General features: G+C 36.7%; 1 protein-coding gene and 1 long non-coding RNA gene across 8 annotated transcripts in view; one reads left to right on the top strand and one right to left on the bottom strand.

Annotated features, from left to right (window-relative positions):
• The window catches only part of COL24A1 (collagen type XXIV alpha 1 chain), a 389,632-nt gene that overhangs the window by 362,867 nt on the left and 8,773 nt on the right, over window positions 1–17,992 (top strand). For all 7 annotated transcript variants that reach the window (XM_057550626.1, XM_057550622.1, XM_057550627.1 and 4 more), the window contains 4 exons: window positions 678–713; window positions 819–845; window positions 12,519–12,584; window positions 13,227–13,395. In XM_057550626.1, the coding sequence (XP_057406609.1) occupies window positions 678–713; window positions 819–845; window positions 12,519–12,584; window positions 13,227–13,395 (298 nt within the window). The remainder of the gene's footprint in view (window positions 1–677; window positions 714–818; window positions 846–12,518; window positions 12,585–13,226; window positions 13,396–17,992) is intronic.
• LOC103017793 (uncharacterized) overlaps window positions 7,835–17,992 on the bottom strand; it is a 59,418-nt gene continuing 49,260 nt past the window's right edge. Inside the window, exons 3-6 of the long non-coding RNA XR_450224.2 lie at window positions 17,684–17,757; window positions 13,293–13,372; window positions 9,929–9,969; window positions 7,835–9,333 (exon numbers count right to left, since the gene is read on the bottom strand). This is a non-coding gene — a long non-coding RNA (uncharacterized LOC103017793). The remainder of the gene's footprint in view (window positions 9,334–9,928; window positions 9,970–13,292; window positions 13,373–17,683; window positions 17,758–17,992) is intronic.

Raw genomic sequence — 17,992 nt, 5'->3', positions numbered from 1 at the left:
TTTGCAGATAGCTAGCTGCCTTCATGCTACGACCTCACATGGTAGAGAGAGAGCATCTCTCTCATGTCTCTTCTTATAAGGGCACTACCATTCACAAAGGCTCCACATGATTTAATTAGCTCCCAAAGACCCCACCTCTAAATATCATCACACTGGAGATTAGGGCTTCAATATATGCATGTAGGAGGGGACACAAACATTTAGTCCATAGCACATGATCAGCACTAAACTAAGAGAGTTGCTGTGAGGATGGAGTAGTATTTTGGGAAGATTTGAAGGTCAAATCAACAGTAGTGGGTAACCAAATTATAGGTGGATGTTGAAGGAGATGTCTAAGGACACTGAAGTTTCCATTTTTTACAATTAGTTGGATGGTAGATAGAAATAACAGGAAAAATAGAACATTTTTAAATGTTACATTTATAAGTTTATTAAAATGAATAAATTTAGTTTCTAGTAATATCAACAAAACATGAGAGTATATATTCAGCTTGTTGATGAATGTGGGTGACAGCTGAGTTCAAGAACATATTACTTCAAAATACTAAAATAACTTTGAATCCTATCACTTGCCTCATATGAAAAGGCAATGATAGCAGTTGAATCTTAGTCATCTTGTTTATACCAAACCAAAAGCATAGTATATACATATTGTGCTTTGTCTCCATTTCTTCTAGGGTCCCCAAGGACCGAGAGGTCAACCAGGGCCTCCAGTGAGTTTATTTACATTTATATCTGTTTACCATTGATGCTTATATGGCCTGCTTGGTTTGAGATAACTACTTAATAAATACTTTAAAAATCTTTTTATGTTATAGGGTCCACCTGGAGCATCAGGCCCAAGAGTAAGTTTTCTTGGTTTTGTTTATTTTATCTTAGTATAAGATAATTTTTTAAAGCTTCTTCTATTAACTCCCTGTTAAAAGGTATCCCTATTGCCTACCTCTGTTCTTTTTGTTAATCTGATATAGAGTCTTGCCAACTACAATAAAACTTGAAATCCAAGCCTCAGAGTTCTTGTCTATAAAATGGGGATGGTATCTCTTACTTTCTTGGGTGGATTTGAGTTTTAAATAAGAAGTAAAGTACTCAGCACAATGTCTGACATAATTAATGCTCCAAAATAATAACTCCCTCCATTTCTTCCTGTTTCTATGTCCTAGCTCTCCTTTTTCAAATATTCTTTTTTGCCAACCAGAGTTATCCACTTTTTTGGCTTTACGTGAACTCTTCTCAGTTGCTGCTGGCCATAGAAGCCCTGGGACTTCTCATGTATTTGCTCATGACTGATCACAACCCAAAACTTGCTACTCCTATCTTTGAGGTGATACTTCCGTTACTTCATTATCAGCTATCATCTCCTGGCCTCAGTGTTCCAAGATTGGTTTCTCTCATGCATTGTATCCACTCTCCTACTCAGTAATATCTTTGTTTTCCTGCTTTCTACAAGAGGTCTCCTTCTGTCTTCAACCTCACCCATGCCCCATTCCTGCAGAATCAGATCCTGGTCAAATGCAGTGGTCCTTGGTCAGATTTCCTGCCTAAAGGAAATCCGCTATTGGCTACACTGTCCAAACAAATGGCCAGTCCTATGCCTTCCAAGCCTTACTTATTTCCACATGCTTCTCTGGTATCATTTGGATCTCTGAAAGTTCTACCTGGTGGATCACTGCGGTCCATTCCCAGCAGGTCAGGAACTCTTCATTCCCCTCAGCCTTTCATCAGGGCAAGGAATAACTTTCAAGCAAAGTGCCACAGGAAGATGGTCTCCTTGGAAACAAGACATCTGTTTCTCTATGATTTTTTAAAATTACTCCCCCTTTCTGGCCATCTGACTGATGGGGATTGAAACCTTCCCTAGCATGAACATCAGTGGGCATGTCCTTTTTTAAATCTTTAGATTATTCTACACTTCTCTGTTCTTCCTTTCCTCCTGGGTCCTCACAATGCATGGGTTAGAAAAACCCTCATCAGTTGCCTTCTCACCTTATAATGACTTTGATATATCATAGCTGCTTTCCTAATAAAGAACAAGTTCTAAAAGGTCATATATCATTGGCAAATTTGAGGTGTTGTTTAGTGAAAATTTTCACATTGAAGTGCCAAATTTTGGGGCACCACATCCCTCTCTCACTTGAAAAATGTTTGTATGTGTTCCTCTACAGCCAAAATGAATTAGGACATGTGAGAGGTTTTTGCTCTGAGAAAAATGTGGATAAGAATATATACTTTGAGGAATTATTAGGAGGATTAAATGAAAAAGTATATGTGCTTGACACATTATAGGTACTCAACTAACATTAGTTTCTTTGTTTCCTTCTTCCCTTTCTCTCCTTTCTGTCTTCCTTGTTCCTGGCCAGTATGAAACCCAGTTTCTTTATACTGTCTTTCTGGGACTTGCAGAGACCATTGTAGGAAAGTAGCAGTGTAGCCTTGAAAAAAAGACTTTCAGAGTAGAAGTTTACATGCCAATAAGAAAATACCTACATATTCCTTCTAGACTCAAACTATGATCATATCTTCTGTGAAACTCTTAATTCCATCCCCTCGTTGCACTGCAAGATAGAACTGATCACTTCCCCTTCTTCATTCATACTCATTTATTTTCATGCCCATTTCCATGTATTAGACTGTGAACTCTCTGAAGGTAAACAATGTGTTCTGTATCTCTTTTCCATTCAAGCCCTTAAGAAGTGTCTATTGAATGAATGAATAAATGCAAACAGGCAAGTTGCAACTCTTAGAAAATTTCAGTGGGAATCCTCCAAGCCAGAAGACTTCACTTGGAGGGAAATAATGTCTAGAATGGAATAGGATCATATTAGAATTAGAGATAGAAGTCTTCTTAGTAATTATTTAGTAATTATTTTGGACTGTGAATTGTCACTCATTCGTTGATGGATCATAAGATCAACATGGTGAGTCTCAGCATTCTTTTGAAATGAAATTAAAATAGAAAAATGTGGGGAGTCACTGTTTAATGGGTACAGGGTTTCTTTTAGAGGTGATGAAAATGTTGTGAAATTAAATAGTGGTAATGGTTGCACAACACAGTGAATCTACCGGAGCAATAAACTGGATACTTTAAAATGACTAAAATGGTAAATTTTATGTTATGTGAATTTTACTCAATTTTTAAGAAAAGCACAAAAAAAGAACACCCTAGGACCTACTGTACAGTACAGAGAACTATATTCAGTATCTCGTAATAACCTACAATGGAAAAGAATCTGAAAAAAATAGATAAATATAGATATAAATATAGATTACAATATGTATAACAATCATTTTGCTGTACATCTGAAACTAACACAACATTGTAAATCAACTATACTTCAATTTTAAAAAAACATAATAAGTATATCACCACTAGTAGGGAAAAATATGTTTTGTAAAAGTTTTCAGTTAAATATATGTTTGTGTGAACCTTATCATGATATAAAAATGTATTTATTACTATGGGTCAAGATAAGAAAAGTTTGAAAACCTCTAACCTAGTCCAGCCCCCTCTTTTTAAGACCTATAAGTAACTTGCTCAAGTTCCTAAAGTAGAATAGCTAAAGAGAAATGTTTCAGGAAAAGGAATATATATTGATGGTGCTTTTGAATTTGAGGATATTATCAGGGTGATGACCAGATCTCAATGCGCATGGTAAGATATTTAGGAACTGACCAAAAAAAAAAAAATTACAACAGGATGTCAAAGTTAACCACAAATGGTTGGTGGGATAAAGGATGGGTGTGTGTGTGTATGTGAGAGATGTGGGGAGTGGAAATAATAAAAATTGAAAATCATTAAATGAGATAAGGAATTTTCAACTTAATGATCCCAGTTAACGGGTCAGCTGTGAAACCTGTATTGGTGAATTGAGAGGTTGCAGCAGCTGTGGGTATCATCCTGGTTCCCTAGAACAAGCAATTGCCTCTACCATGGAGGGGTGCATGACCTGAAATCAGTTCCCACCCCATAAATGTTTTCACCATCCAGTGATCTTAAAATTTTAGATGGCTGGAAAATAACACTTCTTAAAGTACTGGGGTGCCCAGACTAGATCTGCATTTTACTCAAATAAATTGGAAAGGAACTGTGAATATTACATCCCCTCAAGGTATAATGAATCCTCCTAATTTCCTTCATTTGTCCCACTAATCCTGATAACTCCTTATTCTCGGTGCACGTTTTTATAAACCTTAAGTGATTTTCATGTGAAAATATGTTCTCTTTAGCTAGAGTACATGGAGAAAGCTTTCTTTTGGATTCCCTTATTGGACCTAAAGAGAGTTTCACACTTAGGTGGGGACACTTCGATGTTGCTGAATGACTTCCCAGGCAAATCATCTTAATACCATCTCTCTGGGCCTGCCCTCCCTAAAGGCTACCCTTGGGAAAAAATTAATAAATTCAGCAAATTGAATGCCTACTATGTGCCAGGCTTGAGCTAGGATTTGGGAATACACTGGAATTATAGGAATAAAAAAATTTATGAGTAGCCAAGTTTTGTGACATTCTTTTCTTTCTAATGCCTATTGTGGGGGAAAAAAGCCCTGCCTTTTTCATTGAGTTGACATTTGTACTGTTGGTGGTTAAAATTGCTAGTACCTTAGCTTGAATCTAGTACCAAACGCTACACTACTAATCTACTAAAAGTCACTGTATTCTTCATTGCCACATTCTCACAGAAAACGAACCATGGTCATTTCAATTAAGACTATCCTACAGTTTATTCATCCATCCAGTCCTCTATTCATGGGTGTTTAAGTTGTTTCCAATCTTTTTCCTAATACAAACAGTATGCATGTCTTGTCCATATACATATTTTGTGCAATATCTCTAGGACCTGTTCCCAGAAGTGGGATGGTTAGCTGTAAGGGATAATGAGCATACTTACTTACTTATTATTTTTAACTGTGGTAAAATATACATAAAATTTATCATTTTAACCATCTTTAAGTGTACTCTTCAGTAGCATTAAGTACATTCACACTGCTGTGCAACTATCACCACCAGTCATCTCTAGAACATTTTTCATTGTCTAAGGCTGAAACTCTGATCCATTAAACAGTAATTCCCCATTCCTCCCTTCCCCAGTCCCTAAAAACCTACCATTCTACTTTCTATCTCTCTATTAATTTGACTACTCTAGACACCTCCTATAAGTGGAAGCATATAGTATTTGAACTTTTTTGTCTGGCTTTCTTCACTTAGCATAATGTCTTCAAGGTTAATCCATGTTGTAGCATGTGTCAGAATTTCTTTCCTTTTTAAGGCTGAATAATTTCCATTGTATGTATATACCACATTTTGTTTATCCAGATGGACACTTGGGTTGCTTCCACCTTTTGCTATTGTGAATAATGCTGCTATAAACATAGGTGTACAAATATCTGTTTGAGTCCCTGCCCTTTTTTTTCAATATATCTTTATTGGAGTATAACTGCTTCACAATACTGAGCTAGCCCCTGTTGCACAACAAAATGAATCAGCCATATGCATATATACATCCACATATCCCCTCCCTCTTGAGCCCTCCTCCCATCCTCCCTATCCCACCCCTCTAGGTCGTCGCAAAGCACCAAGCTGATCTCCCTGTGCTATGCTGCTGCTTCCCACCAGCTAACTATTTTACATTTGGTGCAAGACTTGTACTCAGAAAACTATAAAACACTGATCAAAGAAATCAAAGATGACATAAACAGATGGGGAAATATACCATGTTCTTGGATTGGAAGAATCAATATTGTGAAAATGACTATACTACCCAAAGCAATCTACAGATTCAGTGAAATCCCTATCAAATTACCAATGGCATTCTTCACAGAATTAGAACAAAAAATTTTACAATTTGTATGGAAACACAAAAGACCCTGAATAGCCAAAGTAATCTTGAGAAAGAAAAACGGAGCTGGAGAAATCAGGCTCCCTGACTTCAAACTATACTACAAAGCTACAGTAATCAAGACAGTATGGGGCTTTCCTGGTGGCACAGTGGTTAAGAATCCGCCTGCCAATGCAGGGGACAGAGGTTTGAGCCCTGGTCTGGGAAGATCCCACATGCCGTGGAACCACTAAGCCCGTGCACCACAACTACTGAGCCTGCGCTCTAGAGCCCGTGAACCACAACTACTGAGCCCGCATGCCACAACTACTGAAGCCTGTGTGCCTAGAGGCCATGCTCCGCAACAAGAGAATCCACCGCAATGAGAAGCCCAAGCACCGCAACAAAGAATAGCTCCCGCTCGCCACAACTAGAGAAAGCCTGCAAGCAGCAACAAAGACCCAATGCAGCCAAAAATAAAGAAATTAATTAAAAAAAAAAAAAGACTGTATGGTACTGGCACAAAAACAGAAATATAGGTCAATGGTACAGGATAGAAAGCCCAGAGATAAACCCACGCACATAATGGCCACCGAATTTATGACAAAGGAGGCAAGAACATACAATGGAGAAAAGACAGCCTCTTCAATAAGTGGTGCTGGGAAAACTGGACAGTTACATGTAAAAAACTGAAATTAGAACACTACCTAACACCATACACAAAAATAAAACTCCAATGGATTAAAGAGTCCCTGCCTTTAATTCATTTCCATATATACCCAGAAGTGAAACTGCTGGATCATATGGTAATTTTATGTTTAATTTTATGAGGAATTGCTATACTGTTTTCCATAGCAGGTACACCATTTCACATTCCCACCAATAGTACACAGGGTTCCAATTTCTCCACATCCTCCCTCACATTTGTATTCTGCTTGTTTGATAACAGCCATCCTAATGGGTGTGAAGTGGCAGATAACTGTGTTTTGACTTGCATTTCCTTAATGATTACAGATGTTGAGCATCTTTTCATGTGCTCATTGGCTTATATGTATCTTCTTTGGAGAAACTGGCTTACATATCTTCTTTGGAAAAATGTCTTTTGCCCATTTTTGAATTGGGTTGCTTATTTTTGTTGTGTTGTTGTTGAGTTATAGTTCTTTATGCATTCTAAATGTTAATCCCTTATCATATATATGATTTGCAAATATTTTCTCCCATTCCTTTGGCTGCCTTTTCACTCTGTTGATTTTTGCACAGAAGTCTTTAATTTTGATGTAGTCCAATTTATCAGGGTTTTGTTGTTGTTGTTGTTTTACCTTGCTTTTGGTTTCATCTCCAAGAAATCACTGCCAAATCCAATGTCATGAAGCAATTCCCATATATTTTCTTCAAGAGTTTTATAGTTTTAGGTTTTACATTTAATTATCTGATCCATTTGGAGTTAATTTTTGTTTATGATGTAGGTAAGAGTCTAACTTCATTCTTTTGCATGTGGATATAAAGTTTTCCCAGCACTATTCCTTCCTTAGGGAATGGCCTTGGCACCCTTCTCAAAAATTATTTAACCATATATGTGAGGGTTTATTCCTGCACTCTATTCCATTGGTCTGTATGTCTGTCTGTATGCCAGTACCACACAGTTTTGATTACTGTAGCTTTGTAGTAAGTTTTGAAAGTGAAGTGTGAGACCTCCAAGTTTGTTGTCCTTTTTCAAGATTGTTTGGCTGTTTGGGATCTATACTCTCTTTTACAGTTACCTGTATAGTTATCTTTACCAGTGCTATTTCTTCATGTGGATTCAAGTTTCTGCCTAGTATCCTTTATTTCAGTCCAAAGGACTCCCTTTATTATTTTTCTAGGGAAGTTTGCTAATGATAAATTGCCTCAGCTTTTGTTTATCTGGGAATGTCTTATTTCCTCCTTTTTGAAGGATAGTTTTATTGGATATAGAACTTTTGATTGACAGTCTTTTTCCATCAGCACTCTGAATATGTCATCCTACTGCCTCTCACCTTTATGGTTTTTGATGAAAAAAATCTCATCCCTTGGATTGATGAGTCTCTTCTCTTTGCATTCAGGATTCTCTCTTTGTCTTCAGCTTTCAACAGTTTGATTATGATGTGCCTAGGGGAATTCATCGAGCTTCTTGGATGTGGAGATTAATGTTTTTCATCAAATTTGGCACATTTTCAGCCATTATTTTTTGAAATATTCTTTCTACCCCTATTTCTCTCTTCTTCTCTTCTGAGACTCCCCCATCATTCATGCATTGGTATGTTTTATGATGTCCTGTATGTCTCTGAGCCTGTTCATTTTGTTTCATTTTTCTTTATACGCCTCTGACTGGATAATCTCAATAAACTGTTTTCAGGTTCACTGATTCTTTCTTCTATCTACTGAAATCTACAGTTGAGCCTCTCTAGTAAATTTTGATTTCAGTTATTGTTCAACTACAAAACTTCTACTTGGTTCTTTTCTATAATTTCCTCTTTATATTTTTTATTTGGTAAGACATCTTTTTTGTACTTCCTTTAGTTCTGTAGACATGGTTTACTTTAGTTCTTTGAACATACCTAAAATAGCTAAAGTTTTGTCTACTAAGTTCAACATCTGGGCTTCCTCAGGGACAATTTCTATTTCTATTGATTGCTTAGCTTTTTCCCATGTATAGGGGTCATACTTTAATGTTACTCAGCATGCCTTATTTTTTCTTGAAAACTGGACATTTTAAATAATATAAAATGGCATCTCTGGAAGTCAAATTCTTCACCCCAACCTCAGTGTTTATTGTTGCTATTTGTGTTTTTGTTGTTTGTTTAGTGACTTTTCCTAAAGGTATAAAGTCTGTATTCTTTCACATATGTGACCACTAAAGTCTCTACTCAGTAGCTTAGTGGTCAGCTAAGGATTGGAGAGAGATTTCCTTAAATGCCAGAACCAGTAAGTCTCCCAGTTTTTGCCAAGGGTCTCTGTGAGCATGTTGGGGCATCCCTTCAATGCTCAGCCAGGCAATTGACAACTATACCCGAGTTTTAATTTCCTATTTTCACAGAGCCTGAAGGTCAGCCAGAAGAGAGAACTTAGGGCCTTCTTGTGTTTTTCCTGATCATGTGCACAGCCCTATACATGCACATGGCCTTCTAGATTCCCAGGAATGTGTCAGAGTTTTTTAGAATCTCTATGGACATCTCATTCCCTAGCTTTTCTTAGCCTATTGTTTGCCCCAACTGTTTTCTAATGTTTCCAGTAGCCACAAAGTTAAACAATTCCATCTAATTTTTTTTTTTTAATGTTCCTTGGGAAAGACTTTTTGCATTGAGTGAGCTCTGAGTCAGGTAAAATACAGACAGTCTTGCAAGTCTTTAAGGGAACCACCAGAAAGGTCAAATAATGACATTTCACTGGAAATGAGGCTTTGAAGCAACTCCAGCCCCATTCTGCTCCCTCCTGTGGGTTCCAGGCTTCTTGTTTTCACTGCGATTGCAGGCTGTTGGTTTTCAAGGCTACCACAGAGCTGGAAAGAGAGGCATGGGAATAGGACAGATTAAAGCTTTACAAAGCTCACTGCCCTTACTGAAATTAGGCTATTTTTCATAAATGCTCCCCAGGTTGCTGCAAGCATTTTGTTAATTTCTGTAATTCTGAAAAACTTCATTCTTAACATTTTTTTCCAGTTTTCTCATTGCTTTTATAGAAGAGAGAATTCTGGGAGGTCATTATTCCACCATTTTTGCTGTCTCCTAAGTCTCTAATCTTTAGTACACATCTTTTTAATATTCTGTGTGATTAAATGGAAGAACATATAAAGCATTTCTGCATATAGAAGTACAATGGTTGCCTCAAATAAAAGCACTTGTGGAATTGTTTCAGTTGCAAACTGAACTAGCTGCTTTTTTCATGGAACACCATTTTTACTTGACAGAATGATAATGTTACTCAGACATGAGTATTTGGCAGATATTTTCTTGAAAATGAATGAAGTGAGCCTGTCATTTCAAGGAAAACAACTGACAATTTGATACCAATGTTAAATTTCAAACTTTCAAGCAACAATAACTATTGAGGAATGCTTGTATCTATTACAAGTTTGACAGCTTACCAGTACTTACATTTTTCTGATGAGATTGGTGATGATGTTAACGAATGTAATCTGTTGATATGACATAACGAAATGTGTCAGTCTTTGGAAGAGCTGCATTATTTCATGAACCATTATTTTCCAATGATCAATGCATGATTTTAACAAAAATCATGATTTTTACTAAAATCATGCATTGGTAAATGATTCTTTCAAAGTTTAAGATAGATCAATAGATTTTAATATAAAAGAATATAAAATAGATACGTTGTAGATATGGTTTCAGATTTCACATTTCAACTAACCTTCAAGAAACTACCACTTATCAAGTTCTGGTATAATATCAAAAGAGAATATCCACAATTATCTGAAAAGGCTACTAAAATAATCTTTTTTCCAACTACATATCCTTTTAAGGCTGGATTTTCTTCATACAGTTCAGCTAAAGTAACATTTTAATAGATTGAATATAGAAGCAAATATGAGAATATAAAAGCAAATATGAGAATCTAGCTATCGCCTATTAATCCAGACATTAAAGAGATATACAAAAGTGTAGGGGCTTCCCTGGTGGCGCAGTGGTTGAGAATCTGCCTGCTAATGCAGGGGACACGGGTTCGAGCCCTGGTCTGGGAAGATCCCACATGCCACGGAGCAGCTGGGCCCGTGAGCCACAATTGCTGAGCCTGCGCGTCTGGAGCCTGTGCCCCGCAACGGGAGGGGCCGCGATGGAGAAAGGCCCGCGCACCGCGATGAAGAGTGGCCCCCGCTTGCCGCAACTGGAGAAAGCCCTCGCACGAACCGAAGACCCAACACAGCCAAAAATAAAATAAATAAATAAATAAATAAAACAAACAAACAAACAAAAAAAAGTGTAAAACAGTGCCGCTCTTCTCACTAATTTTTTGTTTGGAAAATAGTTATTTTTCATTAAAAAAATGTTTATTTATATTAACATATAATGGATTTATTGTTTTAAGGCAATTAACCACAGTTTTTAAATTTATATTTTAATTCCTACTGTGTTAAATATCAAAAGCTATAATTCACATAAATATAAGTTCTTTAAAGCCCTTAATAATATTTAAAAGTACAAAAGGGTCCTGAGTCTGTAAGCGCCTGAGAACTGCTTATTGCTAGTTTTTCTAAGATCAAAGCCCTAACCACAAACAACTGGAAAATATAAAGGTGGCTATTGTTTACTACTTAATTCAGTTGCCCATATTTAGTCCCAATATATTTTTGTGACCCATGTCCAAAGTCTGCCAATTCTCAAAAGAATGATGGTCAGAATTATTTAATCTGCACAGAACATTTTATGCTAAGCCTTTCTTCTTCTTGAATAGGCCATGCTTTTCTGTCTCATTGCCTTTGTGCAAAGTTGTTACCTCTGCCTGGAAAGCTCTCCCAGCCCTTCTCCTAACAATTCATATTTATTCTTCAGATCTCAGCTCAAATATCACCACCTCAGGGAAACCTATGCTGATCTAGTCCTTCCAAATCTCTTATATCCCCCAGATTTAATACTCTGTAATTTCTCTCATAGGTCCATGCACTTTTCTTTTATAACACGTATCACAATTTGTAAATGTGTATTTTTGAGATTATTTGATTAATGCCTTTATCGACCTCTACACTTTAGCTCTACAAGGGGCAAGGTTGTTTTGTTTTGTATTGTTTGCTTACCATTTTATCCTCAATATGTGTTTGGCAGTGTCCATATGCAGAATGAGTCAAGTATTTTCCAATATGAAAACCACATGTTGAGGCAAAGATGAGTACATTTTGTTGATTGTCCCATCATTTTAAATAGTTTTTCAAATTACCAACCATGAGTTATGAGAGATCTGTTGAAAAGAGTTTCTATTGTATGGGCTGCCAAGTAAAAAGATATCTCAGCAGTACAATCCTTCTGAAAGAAATTAGATCGCTTGATTTGCTCACACAGATGCCATTTCACAGAACTTTCTCCCAACTCATGCTTCTTAGTTTCCAAGCTTTTTAAAAAACAAAATACGAAAAGACTTTTTACTAATGGTTAGGTTGAGTCTTTCTCTAAAAATATCTTTTATTAAATGCAGGAGGAGATTGGATTCATGATGTATTATTTCTTTTGGGACTAATGATACTTTTTCCAACTTCAGAAATTGTTTTTAAGACCGCAGAAGTATCAGATTAAACTAATGTGGTGACTACCTCAGGACAGTAATATTTTATTCTATTTTCCTTCCAAGAATGTAACTGTTAAAAATTACTACAGTTATTTATTCTTCACTTTACAATTTATTAACTGAGGGGATCATATTTCATTCTTCTTCCATGTGAGTAACTTTTTTGTGTGTTTTCATGCAGCAGAGACAAATAGTTTTTCATTTGAGAGCTCTAGACTTTGGTCCTGTTTTAATTAGGAGACTTTTGAGATTTGGATGAAAGCAGCATATTGTCCTTTCAGATAGTCAGGCAATACTTGCAAGATCTGTCTAACCATAAGAGTTACAAACCTCTTTTAGATAATAAGTCTAGTATACTTTAACAGCAGTGCTTTCAGAATTTATAGGCTTTACTTTAGAGCACTCAGTGTTGATCTTATTGCTGATCTCAAATGGTTTTGTTTTACACAGAAACAAATCGATATCAATGCTGCTATTCAAGCCTTGATTGAATCACATACTGCCCTACAGATGGAGGTAATATATCTGGCTTTATTTACACTGGCACTCTCAATCTACAAATTAAACAGAAATTTTTTTCAGAGGCCAAAATGTGACTTTATCTCAAAGCCTGTATTTAAAAGAGATTAAAAGTAATGAAAAAAATTTTAAGGACAAAGTAAGCAATTTTAATAAACAGAAATATATGCATAACATGTTTTTTAAGGAAAACATTTAAAACAAAAATATAATATTGTTAAAGGATTTTTTAAAATAAGAATTTGGTACTATAGAAGAAAATAGTTAAATGAAGTTAGCCATTTCTTAAAATGGGATCTATCTATCATCACTACTCATTTTTCTTATTTAAGCTCTATTTATTCATAATATAGGTTTTTATCAAATTATGCAGTAGGCATAGTAATTAAGTTTTATGTCAGCTTGAAAACTAGACTTTTGAGTGTGAATTTAAGCTTTTATTAGGATCAAGATTCATAAAACATACAAATATGCCTATAGTTAAATATAAACTGTTCTTTACATCCTACTCCCAAGTCCTTGCACACAACAGAAGTACATTTTTCTTCTGCCTTGCTCCGTGTTGATCACTTGGGTTACAGGCCGGTAATGACTACTCCAAGCTTCTTTGCTAATATGATTCTCACAATGACTTGGCAGAGCTACCAGAATACTGAAGTGACCTTAATTGACCACAGTGCAGAGATATTCGAAACCTTGAACTACCTTAGCAATTTACTGCACAGCATCAAGAATCCTCTTGGCACACGAGATAACCCAGCACGAATCTGCAAAGATTTGCTTAACTGTGAACACAAAGTATCAGATGGTAAGTTACTGGTTTCCTTAAACTCTGATATCTGATTTTGTTTCATCGTTTCAGTGTGTTTGAGATTTGCGGTGTATTTATTCCAAACCTTATCATTTTTGATAAAACCCTGGCAGAGGCATTTTAACATCAAGAACCAAATACGTACTCATAGAGGTAAACATATTTCTGAGGTCAAAGTATCCTTTTTCAAGGGTTCACTTTACAAAGGTCTTCTACTACACAGCCTGACTTATGGCAACATGAAGAAAGAGATCATATAGTCCTCTCTACCACACTCTCTAAAATTAGTTTTTACATAAAATGGAATTTAAATGCCTCATTTCAGTTATCAGTGACTATAAAGATGGAGTGGCTTGTCATTCTTGGAATTTTCTCACCCTCACATTGATACCCCAAATCCATTAGCCAGAGGTGCAAAAATAGAACCATCAAGGAAAGGTTTAAAGCAAGTGGAAGAGCCATCACTACCTGATGATAAGTAGGGGAAACCCTGTCTGCTACAATATGTCATTTAATTTTAATTTCTATTGGGTCTACCTGGTCAGCTATACAATCAATATTAGTAGTTATCATTTTTTTGGTAAAAACTCTAGTCTTAACACACAATGACATATATGCTGATTTGAAAATAACTAAGTTATTTAATTCTGCAGGATGAATAGTAGTCCATATGTTATTTTATACACACACACATACACACATACATATATATTTATAAATACATGTTTGTCCAAAAACATCTTCCATTCTAGAATACAGTATAGTGAAAATATTCATTTTATTTATATTAATAAAATGCTTAACTTCTATAGATACTTCCTGCCCTAGATTATCACAAAAACAAATAATATTTACAGTTATAGCTGCCTACAGTAATTCAAATTTGATTCTTTCCCATATTTGAGGGTATAAAAATGCAATTCTATAGAACTGAAAGGAACAAAGACACTACAGGACATACAAATTACTGAAATCTAATTCAAGGTCTGCCTTCCTCATAGGAGAAATAGCTAAGTGGTATGGCTTGTAAGGTATCAGAAAAGTCTTTACGCCCAAAAATACTTTCATCACTAGGAGATTGTAAGTGCAATAGAGAAACACAAAACAGCAGGGAAGAGGGGATGTGACAGAAAGTAGGGTGGGGGGTGAAGTGGTAAATAGAGTAGGTAGATAGAGCATCTCTGAAAAAGTGACATTTGAGAAATATCAGAAGGAGGTGAGGGAACAAGCCACAGGAAATCTGGGGAAAGAGCTTTCCAGGAAGAAAGAACAAATGCAGAGGCCCTTGAACCTGAGCATGTACTTAGCATGTTCTACTATTAGCAAGAAGGCCAAGGTGACTGGAAGAAAGTGCATAAGGGGAAGAAAGGTAGGAAATGAAGTCAGAAAGATGTCAAGAAACCAGATTATACAGGATCTTATAGATTACTCAAAAGACTCCAGCTTTTACTGAATAAGATGGGAAGCCTCTGGAAGATTTTGAGCAAAGGAATAACGTGACTTGACTTAAATTTTTAAAATGTTACTCTGGGTGTTGTATTGCAAATATAATGAGGACAGGGTAGAAGGAGACATTGAGAAGACTATTGAAATAATCCAGTAAGAGATGATGATGGCTTGGACTAGAATTGGTGGTGGGGAAGTGATAAGAAATGGTCAGATCTTTGGATATGTTTTAAGGTAGAGCCAGCAGTTTTTTGTTGGTAATTCGGATGTGGGTTATGAGAGAAATAGAATGATAAAGGATGACTCTAAGATTTTTGACTAAGGGACTAGAAGAGTGGAATTTCTGTCAAAAGGGATAGAGAAGCAAGTTCGGAGACAAGATCAGGAGTTCAGTTTTGGATGTATTTAATTTGAGATGTCTGTTAGGCATTCAAGTAAGGATGTCAAGTAGGTCATTGGCTATTCAGGAGTGAGGTCCTGGCCAGGGGTAAAATTTATGAAGTCATTTGCATATAAATAGTATCCAATGCCCTGAGACTGTTTAAGACTACCTAAAGAACAGATAAATAAAGAAAAGAGAAGAATTCTAAAAACTGTGCCTTAGAGCTCCCCAATGTTTAGAGAGGTCAGGGAGTTGAGGGGGAACTAGCGAAGAAGACTAAGAAGAAGCTATCACAGAGATAAGAGGAAAACTAGATGAATGTGGAGTGAAGAAAATGTTTGCCTGAGGAGGAGGGGATCTACTGGGTCGATGTCAAGTTAGGTGAAGACTGAGAAAGGCTACTAGATTTAGTAATGGGAAGGTCTTTGATGATCTTCGCAAGAGCGGTTTAGAGGAATGGTAGCAGTTAAAATTGTATCAGGTTTTAAGAGAAAATGCTGGAGCTGGAGAGTTTCCACTCCCATTAATGAAGCAGGTGATTCAATCTGCCTAACGAAACTTTTTGAAAATTAAGTTAAAAGCATCAAATACTGACAAAGTAGTGAGGGACTTTCAAGCCAATATTTTGAAAAAGACAGCAGAGAGATGAACACATACTTAGAGCTACTTTTGCCCTGGGTGTATTCAGAAACTGAGTAGTGCTTTTGGTGGCTTCACGGGGATAGGGGTCAAAAAGGTTGGAATCTGAAGTCCACAAAAGGTGGGGACTTAGGCTTTCAAAGGGCTCCACTTTAAGAGTAAAAATAAACTGAAAGAAAAGATATTCGTACAGATTGCAGCCTAGCTTCACATCATCAAGATTGCTCAGAAAATCTCAAACTGTGAACTTGGACTAAGATGATTCCAGGCTGCTAGTACCCCCTCATACCTGACAGAAACAAACAAAACTCTTCTATAAAAGATAATATCATCCTAGGGCTCAAATTATTTCCACAAATAATTTTTCAAATATAGTGCCCAGCACACAATCAATGATAGCTAAGCACACAAGCTGACAAAACACCACGAATGAGAACAGGCAGAAACAGCAGACAACAGAAGCTGACTCAAAAGAAAAAATGAGAGGAAAAATCTGAAATGGAAGGTTTAACGGACAAGGTGAACCTTATTTAGGAACACGGTTTATTCACAATAATAAGAGGGAAGGCAGAATATATGTGTGCAAGTACAGATAGATGGGTAAAGGTCATTATGGGAGCTTATATAAGTTTACTTCAGTTTGCTTTAGTTGTCTCAGTGAAACTGAAAGGTTCTCAGTCAAGAATAAGAATGAAGGAAAGGTATAATTAACTTGAGAGGATAGAAAAGGTTTCAAATGGTTAACTAGGAAGGTGACAGAGGAAATGAACTAGGGAAACATAGTAGTATTGTCTGGCAGCCTTTCAAACATGTGAATTTAAAGTGAGGCCAGTCAGCATAGTTGTGTTTTTCTCTAGGCACATTCAGTTGTGCAGGTACAGGCACAGATTAGGCACAAAACTGGATTTATGCAGGACTGGGATTTTATAAGACAAGCATAATGAAGTGAGGCAGGGCAAGAATGTTAAGGAAGTCTCTAAGGAAATGATCATAGCAAAGGACTGTGGGTTTTAAGCTAGGCAGGAAGAGAAGTGAACACATGATTATGAAGGACAATGAAAAAGTGGTAGTATCAATGGATAGTAGGTCCTAATGGGATCAAAGAATTATTAGAGTCAGAATACTAGAGGGAAAGAGCTGGAATGAGAAGAGAGGTGAAATCATGGAGGAGATCTAGCTGTAGGTAATAACAAAAACTAGGGTATGGCCTTATAAGTTAATGGTTAAAGTACACAGGACAGGAGAAGGGTACAAAAACGTTGGTGGGAGAGAGTTCGAGGCACTGAGAAGTCGGTATTGCAAATATCAACCATGTGGATGTAAAATCACGAAGAATTAGGTTATAAATAGATTTTCTGAAAGTGATAGCTAGCCAAAAGCTAGAATCATCAAAGAAATAAATTTGGTGATAGCAACAGGAAGAGGTAACAGGTGATACAGTGAAATGACAGCAATTTTACCAGGGAGTGTTTTTAGGGAGAAAGTGGGGAGAACGGTCTGAAAGTGGCAATGAGGAGCAAGAAAGACCCCTTCCCCACCCAGGCACAATGCTGTAGAGGCTGTGGCAGAACTTGAAAGAGCTGCAGGGGAAGCAGTGTTCTCAGGAGAGAGCCAATTTGGAGTTAGAGCATTTAGGCCTGTAAAAGATGTATTATGGTATAGTGCTTTATCTGTAGCTCAGCATACCCTGAAAAAAATATGAAGCCCCTACCAGTTCACCATTGTACAACATAATGCCTGAATTCAAAGCATTCCACCCCATGTAACAATGAGACCTTGCTTGAAGGAAAACGTTTTATAAAGAATATATTCACTCACATAGTAGTAGGAAACTATTTCTTGAAAGAGAAGAGATGATGAATCGAGATATGACTGTAAGCCTGGATCAGATCCTGGTTTAAAAAAAAAAAAAAACCCCAGCTATAATTTCTACAAACTACAAAATGTTCAACATTCTGAGGAAATGGGAAAAAACAGGATGGAGGTGGTATTAGGATCTTTTTCACCCCTTTCTTCCATATTTCAATAGATCAGTGATTCTCCGAATATAGTCCGTGGACCAGAATTAGATGCAGATTCTCAAGCCCCATCCCAGATTTAATGATTCAGCAACTCTGGGGGTGGGGT

This window comes from Balaenoptera acutorostrata, chromosome 1 (genome assembly GCF_949987535.1).
Source record: "Balaenoptera acutorostrata chromosome 1, mBalAcu1.1, whole genome shotgun sequence".
Lineage (NCBI taxonomy): Eukaryota > Metazoa > Chordata > Mammalia > Artiodactyla > Balaenopteridae > Balaenoptera > Balaenoptera acutorostrata.
This window is presented reverse-complemented; position numbering and strand designations above follow the sequence as displayed.